Source organism: Elaeis guineensis, chromosome 4, assembly GCF_000442705.2.
Source record: "Elaeis guineensis isolate ETL-2024a chromosome 4, EG11, whole genome shotgun sequence".
Classification (NCBI taxonomy): Eukaryota; Viridiplantae; Streptophyta; class Magnoliopsida; order Arecales; family Arecaceae; genus Elaeis; species Elaeis guineensis.
The window spans coordinates 16,311,221-16,323,006 of record NC_025996.2 but is presented as its reverse complement, the minus strand read 5'-3'; the positions used below and the strand labels follow the sequence as shown (position 1 = coordinate 16,323,006).

The 11,786-nt window shown below is 42.3% G+C and overlaps 1 protein-coding gene across 1 annotated transcript; it reads right to left on the bottom strand.

Moving 5' to 3' along the window:
• Positions 1-2,501: 2,501 nt before the first annotated feature.
• Positions 2,502-7,687, bottom strand: LOC105043668 (coatomer subunit alpha-1). Its single transcript, XM_010921310.4, is given in 5 exon segments — positions 2,502-4,310; positions 4,313-5,740; positions 6,053-6,547; positions 7,048-7,334; positions 7,470-7,687. Coding segments are annotated over 4 exon segments (3,654 nt in total). The 5' UTR covers positions 7,256-7,334; positions 7,470-7,687; the 3' UTR covers positions 2,502-2,787.
• Between the last annotated feature and the right edge of the window lie 4,099 nt (positions 7,688-11,786).

Sequence of the window (11,786 nt, the reverse complement as noted above, 5' to 3'; positions counted from 1 at the left end):
TGAAATCTATTCACGTTCTGCTGCAGTTTACTTGCAAGATAATTGGAATATTAGTTGCTGTTCTTATGGTTTTTTACGAGGCAAACCTAGATAGGTAGTCAAGGTATTACTGATGGGGACACTGGCAACTAAGAGATTTACTTTATAAAGATGCTTTCTATTTCCTGTAATGATCAATTTTCAGTTACATTATTTATATACAGCAGTTCAGTACAAATTGAGATGATAGAGCAAGGATGCTTGGAAAATGCTTCTAAGCATGCCTTCTTCGGAGACAGTCAAATTAGCAGTTACGTGCTTTCAAATTTCAGCATTGATATCAGGTTGCAACACCAAGAACTAATGCAGTACGGTCTATTTTTCTTAATGGTGTTGGCTCCCTGGCTTTGTATTGTGGACTCCTGGACAGACTGCCTGCCAAACCGGCCGGTAGGCATGAGCATCTTCACCAATTTTCAACGTAATAATTTTCCATTCAATCATCTCATAGTCGCGTATCAGATATCCTTAACTTGCCACGTGATTGTTTAAGTTGTTAACATTTTAAGTAATATCTATATCGTGTTCATCACCTTGTAAAAACGAGAGAGCCTCCTCCTTCATGGAGGTAGAGGCTGTGTTAATCTTGAGACAATCAGGTCGATATGAACAGCTGTGTTAATCTTGAGACAATCAGGTCGATATGAACAGCTGAATGCAGCAGTTATTAAGTTACGAACCATCTGACATGCATACAAACAGGGCACGGTACATCTGTTGCATAAATATGGCTGATTACGATCGGATACGGGAGGCCAGTCTCACAGGTGACGTTGCCTCTTCTGCAAGATTGATTCTAGTGCTCTTGCTAAGTAAATAAATAAATAAAATAAACAATCATTGACAACAAAATTTTGGTGAACAATTTGGAGTAACTGTTCATTAATTTCATGTAGGGTCAACAAAATTTTGGTGAACAATTTGGAGTAACTGTTCATTAATTTCATGTAGGGTGCACAGCAAATAATTTACAGGCCAGATGATCCCCTTTGCCGTTCATATATGGAGCAAATTTACCATCCAGTGAAGCAAAATCAATATTTTGCTTCCCATTGTGATCAGAGATTCAAAAGCCGCAGGATGCACGTTCAAGAACCAGCTTTCTCGCTCACATTGAAGAAATACAGGATACAAGTCTACCAACTGAAAGTGCATTACCGTCCATGCTATCGTGGCTCGAGGTGTTTTACCTACTTTGCGAAAACGTAGCATTCCCTGAACTCAATACTGGAACCGGCATACGAATGATACGAAATCTGCTGCAGGTCGTCCTGCCATCAATCCTCCTAAATGGAAAAACTTCAAAATACATGAATCGTTGCGAGAGTTAACGTAAAGCATTGATATCAATTATGAAAAATGTGATAGGCAAACATGGGAAAAGTTTTATTCACTGCTATGCTGAGGCAGTCATAATTCTAAGTCACGATATAGAGCACTCAAGCGGAGACTTTGGAAATCAAGCAGAAAGACTAGATTTTAGGGAGGCACCCCACAGGACGACTGGGAAATTGGATGTCAAGGGCAGGAAACAGTCACCTAAATGCCAAAGTAAATCACAGAAAGCTTTCCCCATGAACCAACAGCATGTCTGCGAAACACTAGAAGCCTGACATCATATAGTCCGCATCTGCTACACTTCAGTTACTACAAGATCGAGTGCCACGAAATGGAAAGTGTGCGTAGAACATCTTGCTCCACATACATCTTTCCAGTTTCTTACTCCTTCAAGCCCTTCAATCTAAATTCAAACCCTACCGGTGATGCGTCCAAACCATCTCATCTCAAGTATAACTGCCGCTTCTCACCCCTTCAACATGGTCACCTTTAATTGTACAGCAAACACTTACCTTACCCTCAAGATCTCATGAGCTTTATTCACCGTCACATCATTCAATCAGCTTGATACACGTTTGCTTATTCAAATTAACCCAAACTCATCAACATTCTGTTACGAAATAAATCCAATTGCATTGATAAGCAACTCGCAAAACTATCTCCAAACTAAACTACAGAAACTAGGATGTTTCCTCATCTTAAATCTCCTACATGCCAAGTTAATGCTAGAAGCACAGACCATGCCATGTGAAAGCAAGAGGTTTCGGTTGACAAAAAGTTGAACAAGAACAACCACACGACACAAAATAAGCAGTACATTTAATGGCCAATATTGTTAATTGGCACAGGTATCAATTATTATCATTTCCAGCCTCCCAAGGTCATTTTGGTGATATAAAAATTATTCACTGTTCAAATTGTGTCTCCAGGCGGATGAGCCTATGACACATCTATTAGTTGCAACAACAACTTTATTGCGTGAGTGGGAATCTGGGATGTGATAGGGTATTTAGTTCCAAAAAGGCTTCAAGCAGTTGCCAGCATGAAATTGACCCTGCAGGACATCACAAACTCAGGAAGATGCATGATGCATTAGCATAACAAGACACAGAACTCAGCACATCTTTAAACAAATACAAAGCAAATGAAAGCCTCATCGCTTTTCTGAAGTAAATAAGCATCTTACATTCTCCAATAAACATGATCTGCATGAACTAATCAAAATTCCAACATTTAAAAAGTGCCCATCTGGTTCAATGAACTGAGCAAAATGCTATGAAGCAACATTTCCTATTTTTATTGATTTACCTCTCACACAATCAGTCTGTTCCCAGGCAAAGATATAACATGACATTCTTAAGCTAACGAACACGAAAAAGAAAGATGCCATAATATAAACCTAGTACCTTTCTATCTTGTCTGTGTAGGAGAACAGAGCAGGCCTGATGCATCTGCACCCACCACCGCAAGCTCACAAACAGCACAAATCTGCCCCTCTATGGCTGGCACAAAGCGAGCCCCACAATATGGGCAGGAAACATCCTTCTGCCCACGGTAGATGGGAACAAAAGTAGCCCCACAAACCACAAATGGGTTCCTGAAATCATAATTCAGCTGATTAGTATCCTTCTTATCACCACAGGCCTGCAACACCTGCCTAGCCTTCTTCGCTTGGGCTTCAGGTGGGCTATTCTCCAAAAGCATCCTAGCAAAATTCGCTGCTGTAGCGAAGCTCCCTCCCCTGTAACAGCTACTCATTGCACTTGCAAGCACAAGTCTCATATGAATCTTTTGAAGTTTACAGTTGGTGAAGTAAGCTGCTAACTCCTGCTGCCGAATTGCATTATCCTTCATTTCCTTTCTTTTGACTTCAATCTTCAAGCCCAGGACATATTCTCTGGCTATCTCAATAAGCTCCTTCACTTCATCAACTTCCCTCCTTGAGTCCACCACCATAAGTGGGATAGTATGCAGGATACTGAGAAACTGCCGCAAAGCCTCTGGAAACTTTCCCTCTGTTGTGACACGGTAAGCAGCCTTAAGCTTCTCATCCATCTGAGAAAACTTAAAAACAAGTGCTGGTGGACCCCTCACATTAGGGCTGGCAGACTCGTTCCATCCCTTCTCAACAGCAGTTGATATCACAGGCACCGTAGCAAAAGCACGAAGATATGTGTGGCTACCCACGTAAAGATCCATAAACAATGGCTTTAAGGGAGCAAAGTTCTTTATTCCCAATTGCCGGCTAAGCAGGCGCATGGCAGTATCAAAATTTCCAGCAGCCACATGCTCCCCTGCCAGAGATGATTTCTGAATCCATATTTGACTTACTGGCATGCCTGGTGTAGGAGCAACAAACAAAGATGAACGAGCATTGGGGTTAGCTTTCGGTGTATCCACATCCGGCGGTAGCTCCAAATCTTCAAGGTCCCAACCTCCTTCCTCATCATTCTCTTCATTGGCTTCACCATCCTCAACTTCTGCTACAATATCGCCATTCTGAATCACACCTTCAACATCAACAATGTCCAAATCCTCATCACCCCAGTCAGCACCACTAGCTTCTTCTTCTTCCTCATTGCCTGTCCTCCCAAGACTATCCAATCCACCTTCAAAAATACCTCTCATGACCCTTAATAATGGCCAATCCCCACTGCACATAAGCGGTCGAGGTGGCATAAGGAGAGAACTGACTTTTCCTTCAGGTATAGAGGGGACATTATCTCCCAATTCAGCTGCAAGCCTGTCCGCTACGTCAGTAAGCCCATGAGTGGCAGCTGTGACATATGCAAGAGGCAAATGGCCAGCATTCTCCAAGATCTTGACACGTTCCTCAATGTCACCTAGATACATCGCATTGTGGAACTGGCCCATCACATCATTTTTAATCTCAGCTATCCTCAACATTTTGGACAGCTTTTCCATGTTTCCGTTACAAGATAGAGAAAAGACAGCCTCTCAAAGTTCTTCGTCCTCTGGTATGCATATTCCACAATACTGGTGTTTCCCTGTCGAAGAGCCTCAATGCCTAACCTGTACCAGTAGTCTTTCTCATCTATCTCCTTTGCGGAAGCAACAGCAATCTGGATGTTACCACTCTCAAGAGCAAGGTTGAATCGGGTTCTCTCATCTTTGACAAAATGGAGAGCTACTTCAGGGAAACCTTTCTGTTGCAGATATGCGATCACAGCCTGTCCGCATAACTGTGAATTCCTGATCATGCTCATCACATGGTCATATCTTTTTCGCAGAAGGGCAAGCTTGAATATGTATTCTGTAGCATCAATTGATATAACCCTATTCCTACCATCACGATCCAAGCAATAGATATTGCTCCCAGAAACCTTGGTTATGTAAACAGGAACATCAAGGGTTCTAACTATTCCGCTGTCCCCATTAGGAAGACAGTACTTAATATGGTTTAAGGTTGTATAAAGAAAGACGCCATTCTCATCCCAGGCACCACTTTTCACACGGATTGTCTCATGAAGTGTGCAGCGGTGTACAAGTTTCTTGCTAGCAATAACTATTGCATGTTTGCTCAACAAGGCAATAGACTCCATGTCGCTTGACCAAACAATGTACTTGACAGATGGGGTCTGAAGTTCCCCAAGAATAAGCCTCTGTTGGAGATCAAATATGACCACTCTATCCTCCGCCCTGCACAACAGATTGCCTGTCCCGGCATAAAATATCGCATCAGTAACAACAGGAAGAAGACTCTTCTTCACAATCTCATTCTTAAGATTCTTCACCAATGCTTGATTGTTACTCTTGTCGAGAACTGCAAACCTGTTGCGAGCTACAAAAACAGCTGAGCCCCCAGCTCCCTTCTTTGCTTCCTGCATATAATCACCCCTTCCAGCAGAATCTTTGGGAACAATATAAAGTTCATATGAACCACCATCCACATCAGAGCAGAGCAAGACAGCATTTTCCGTAGGGCTGTAGGACAGTGTTCTGGGTCCCTGATTCAAGCTGACAGAACCAGGCCTTCTGATTGGAACCACTTGATTATCCTTCTGGGATGAAAACTCATAGAACCGCAAGAACCGATCTTTGACATAGAAGAGAGTATCTCCACTCACAGAGAAGGCAGGGCGCTCTCTTTCCAACTTAAAAACAATCATACCGCTGTCATGACCAGCTGCAAGAAGGTTCATTTCTGGATGTGCAGTGAGAATCCAGAAACGGTCATGTTCACGGCGAAATGTCTGAATTCCAGTGCGTTTCGTGGCATCCCAAATGCGAATACTTTTGTCCTCTGAGTTTGACACGATAATATCCTGCTTCGCATGGAACATTACACAAGAGACATTATTCATGTGCCCTCTCAGCGTGTCCACTTCCCAAGCCTTTGTATCTGTTTAACAAGACCAGCATCTTGTGTTAATACATTTCTAATTAAAGACCAGAAACTATGATAAAAGTTTATCTGTCTAATTCTTGAGTCATCAAATTAAAAAAAGAATATCCATACTGTTTGTTTGATTTTGTTTTCATGATAATCAAAAGAAACTACTATTCCACAAATTGAACATAGATGGTAAGACATTAAAACTTTCAGTTATTTAACCTTTCTTCCCATTCCCTGGACCGGGATGATACAACAATTATCGTACAGTGAATGCTATCAAATACATGAGGGAACCTAGAAAGGGTTTTTATAGTTTACCATTCATTCGCCATAGTTTCACTTGTCTATCATCTGCTCCTGACACAATGAGAGGCAGGCTAGGATGAAACGATGCCCAATTGACTCCACGATCATGACCTTCCAAGACATACTTGACAACAGCATCAACGCCACCAAACAGATCCGTGTTCATCTGGCTCAGGCGCAAGATGTCATCAGCTGGTGACACTGTTTTCTTCCTCAATGCACCAATATCCCATACCCGGACTGTCTGATCCAGGGAAGCCGATACAACCAGGTCCTCCTTTGGATGGAAAGAGGCACACATAACATAGTGGTTATGCCCTGTTAACACTGAAATGCATGTCCGAGACTGCCAGTTCCAGATTCTAATAGTCTGGTCATCACTAGCACTAACAATCCATGGATACTCATCGTGAAATTGAACTGTACGAATGTAATCAAGATGCCCAAGAAGGGTAAATAGGCACCGATGGGTCTTGTAATTCCAGACCTTGATCTTGTAATCATCTCCTGCAAAAATAGTGACATCAACAGACATGGTGCAGCCAGTAGAATCTCACGCAGAATTAAATCCGCTGAACTCACTATAAAACTTAAGAAAACTTAGAAATTACTATTCATTTCACCACATTTAGGATCTCTAGATATCAGATCAAAGCAAAAGAAAGCAAAGTTAGACCTTTTAGGTATTACAAAAGATAAAGAGACAGAAAACAGCATCAAACTCAAAAAATAACAAGGGTAAGCCAAAAATTGGATAAATAGAGAACATATTCCAACATAAAATTTTTGCACGATCACCACTAGAATAATTTAAATGCAGTTCATAAAGAATTAAACAGAACCGCTCAGATCTGCATAATTTATAAATAAAACCAGGCCAATAAGAATTTCTGTTAAGCTTTGCAGATCTAAAAAACAATTCTACCTTATTAGCAACTAAATTAGGGAATAACAAAACTCGATCCGCAAAGAGGAAATTCTGATGACAAGAAGAGAAGGCAAATCACCTCCCGAGACGAAAAGGGGCTGAGATTTATGGAAGTGAACGCCGCGCACGGGTCCATCGTGCTCGTCGAATCGGTCGATGAGGGTGCCCATCCGGTAGTCCCATAGCTGGATCACGCCACTGTGGAGGCTGGCGAGGATCCAGGGCCGCTTGCTGTGAAAGCTCAGCCCCTTCACCCGATTGCTCTTCGTCTCGAACTTGGTCAGCATGTCTCCCTCCCTTGCTTCTTCGCTTCCGCCGCCTCCTTAACCCACCGGATCTCCGGAAACCCTAACTACCACAAGAAGTCTGCGAGATCGAAACAAACCAATCGAAAGAATCCAGATTAGATTGGAAGCAATCAGATGTCAGCGTTAGGATTAGGGCTCGGATTTACGAGCGGGATCTGGAACCGAGAAACGGCGAAAGTAGAAGGGCCCTGACCCCCGGATCTGAGATCTGGATCTAGAGAGAGAAGGAGGAGAGATGGTTGGGGGGATGAAGACGAAGAGAGATCGGGAGGAAGCGATCTCTGCCGGAGACAAGATCGCCGTCGCCAAGAGAAAGCGAAGGGGAGAAGGCTCCACGATGAGATCTCTCCCGTCGTTAGACACTGCCACTCTTCTTTCTCCTCTTAGTCTTGCGCTTTTGTTTTCGTTTTCTGGACAATTTGCAAGATGTCGAGATTTGGTAGTCTTGAGTCATACGGCTATTTTGGACCGTTGGATGGGGATGGTGGGTCGTCCGGCTTCGCTTCTATGTGGACAGTGATCTGCCGCAGGCTCGAAACCTAATTGAGACTCCGCGTGTACTGCAGTTCGCCTTTGCTAACGTTGCAACGTATACGTGATAACACATTAGCGTTCAGGCCAAGCCCGGGTACAAGTTGGCCGAAAGTTTATTCAGGGTGGATTTGGTTGATGATCGGAATCAAAATCAAAGTGAACAGAAATAAAAATTATAATAGCCAAATCCTCTATTGCATTTGATTTGTAATCGGATCAAAATCAGAATGAAATTTAAATACTTAAAAAAATAATAATAAATTTTGGAGAATGAAATTTTTTATTTCTATTAGAACCGGAATAGAAATAAAATTTCTTTGAACCAAACGGCTAAATCCTAACCAAACACGCCTTTAGTTTCAAGAATGAGACCCACATCTAACTCATTTACTTGATAGATGGAGTTGTACATGGGTGGCAATCAGCTTTGAGACCTGGGCGCTGCCACCCCTCCGTTGTAACGTATCGCACTCAACTCACATCCATGTAAGCTACAGCAAACCAGGGCCATGCGTAATGGCTCCGGGTCCAACTTTATGTGTTTAACAGCACTTGAGGTCGGCTTTTTGGGACCATGATGAACTCGTAAGTTTCATATTCTGGTCTGGTCGGATGCAAATCAAATCGGTTATATGGACTTAATCATGGTCCATCCAATCCATGTGCCCACCATCATAGACATTCAATATATTAATGCATTAATATAGGGACCGAGAAAATGGGATGGGATTCCCAACCCAACATGGGCTACGGTTGATTAGAGGTTTTCATAGGCTCGTGAGAATTCTAGTAGACTTTGGTTGATTTTTTTTTTTTTTGGTAGAAATGTGAACTATTGTTCACTGGAAACTGATAGTTACAAAGTATAGAACAAAATGGAGCCAGCAACCACAAAGCAGGTTGTGTCCATAAACATAAGACCAAAACATGTAACAGCATACATAATAGTTTGATTACATCAAGAAACTGTAACAGAAAATTCAAGCAAGCAGATAGTAGTATGATGAGATACAAAAACCCAAAAAAACAGTATTGATATGCAGCCCATGAGACAGAAGAATGTATCAAGTGAATCTGTGCCAGTATAGTAGAAGTTTCTGTATGATTTGAAGAGAGTGATATAGTCTTTGGAGCCCTGTGACATGGATATTGATGCAGATATAGGAACCATTATATGACACGTCTGTAGTCTTAACCCAGTAAGATCATCCAATTTACAGTGTATGGAAAACAAATCCCACGTAGCCTGGACCAGAAGTAAATCTTTGGGCACCACCAAGTTGCAGCCTTGAAGAATTAAAGGTGCACTTGTGCAGCACAAAGTCAAGAATTGCAAAATGAAAACAGTTGTCCCTGGATAACGAATAAGAAAGTGCCAAGATAACATAAAGACAGGCGTGCCAATCCACGTGCCAATCCATGAAATAAGTGCCATACTTCCTGAGAACATGCAATAGAACAGTGAAATATCAACAGATATAGTAGCAACCAAACCAGTTAATGCCCTGTCCACGGGAAATATCGAAGAAGAACTGCAAGGAGAACACAGTTGGCCCAGGATGAAGAATGTGAGAGCAAGAGCTATAGAAGGCCGTTCAGACCCACCAAATAAGCTACAAGCGATGATACTGGACTCCATAGGCATCTGCACAAAGAATTAGTTTAGCATGAACATCCAACCTGTCTCAGCTGTCCATAAAGAGTCCCTTGCAACGCTGTATTAGCCAAATAATCAGCAAGTTGATTAGCTTCTCTAAATACTAGCTTATAATCCCATGCGATGCATGGGATGAGATTTTTTCAAAATAATATTTAATTTTATTTATTTATTTTATTATATCTTTATATATATATTTTAAAAATAATTAAAATAATTATAAAAGCCAAATATTTTTAGTAGAATATGAACATACTTCCAACTCATAGAATGAATAGAATGTTAGTAGGCCCCAAATTCTTGACAGATCCTGCATCATACATATTTGCTCAATCAATGTTCAAATGCTGGTAGAGGATTTACTGCAGCTTTTCCTTTTTCTCTGCTTAGATTTCAGATTTGTCTGCTTTATTTCAGTTGAAGGAGATCTTGCATATGCCAGATTCATGAAGTCTGAACTTTTATACATCTGTACTCCGGCAGTAATTTTATGCATAAATCTATCTTGCAAGGAAAATTTCATTTGGCAATGGATATTGAAAGGCCAACATAAGCTTCTCATTGCATTGGTTGACTGTTCCCTAGTTGGTGGTCACACTTGATTGTACCATATAATTCCACTTTCCGGCAGATGAGATGTTTCAACTTTGTACTACTTCTGGGTTGCAATGCACTCCTGGTGCAAGCTCCATATGGTTAGACTTCTTACATATTCTTCAGCTTCTAACAATATTTATACTACTCTCAACATATATATACTTCATTAGGCTGTACAGTTATTGGTTCCACACTCTTAATGCTTTACCTTGTCGCTCTTTTCTCCTATGTTTTGGAATTGAAACTCTTGCTCCTCTGTTTTTGTGTTAGTGCCAAGGCTATGTTTTGTATCTTAAGTTTCCTTGTGAATAAAGATATCTTTCTTACCAAAAAATAGAATGTTAGTAAATATGCTATAAAACAGGAAACAAAAGAAAAAGGAGGAATGCTGATCTATAGGTGATACCATTGTTTCCTAGTTATCATTATTTAAAGAACACATTATTTCCACACCATCAAACCTCATTCGGCAGTTTCCATGGGAAAATAAAAGGTAGGAGATGTAATATGGTGAACAGAGTATCACCACAAATTACAGTTATGTTCTTTGGTTTACATGCTACCAACGTGAAGTGGATGATCCATGAATTCCATGATTTTTCCAGAAGGCAATAGTATACATGTCTTCCCTCCTTTGCATCTCATAATTAACCAAGCAATAAATCTGCAGATGTAATCGACTGTATTCCATTTTTTTTTTCAGCACTCTATTTCAGTCTGTAACATTTACTTGCAATCAACGTGAAGTGGACATATGAATCCCATGTCTCCATTAAGCCATGAGAACAGATGGCTTCCCTCCTTTGTTGTCTCTGGACCAACCAAGCAAAAGGAGGAGAATATGATTTTGCCCCAAACAGAAGCAATTGAGATCCTGAACAAACAAATCAATTATTATGTTGAACTTCTTCTGAATCTGGAGGTAACTTTCTGTCTAGAAATGTAACAGTAAGCCAATAACTATTAATCACATGAAAAACAGAAAGGAAAGAAAGAAACGGTCATATTGACTTGAAGGTTCGGAGAGGAGTTGAAAAACAGAGAGAAAGGGAAAAAGAAAGAATGTATCTGAACTGACATTGAAGAAGACGACGAAGGCCATCTCCCAGGGATGGAAGGTGCTCTCACGGTAAGTGGTGAGGCTGCAGAGGCTCTTGAACTCCTCTTCCCACTCCACGACATCACCCAGCCCCACCCCTCTTCCCAGGTGCGGTTCCTCCTCACCGTCGGCCTCAGCGAGCTCAGCGTCATCTTCGGCCCCTTCCACCTCACCTCTGCCACAGCCGTCGGCACCGCCCCCACCTCCTCTGGTGGCGGAAGCGGAGGCAGCCCCTCGATCCTCCGCCCAACCAACCGCACCTCGAACTTATGGGATAGCGGTGGCCATGGCCACCATCTTACCATCGTTGCCACCGGGGTGGCCATACCGAGATTTCAGCAGATCAACGCCCCACGCCCTCTCTCACCCCGCAGCCGCCGGGGCCGCGCCGACGACCCCCATCGGAGGCAGAAGACCTTCACCTCCTACCTCCAATCTCCCTTTCCTTCCCACATATCTCTTGGGGCCGCCACCTCTCGCCGGTCTCTGTCGTTGCCTTCCTCCCCATCGTCACCGACATCGGCCTTTCTGTCGTCCACGGCAGCCCATTCTCCAACAGCAAAACCCTCCCCCCTCCTCTGCCACCGGCCCCGGCCCCTCCTCCCCTCGACTTCGGCGATTGG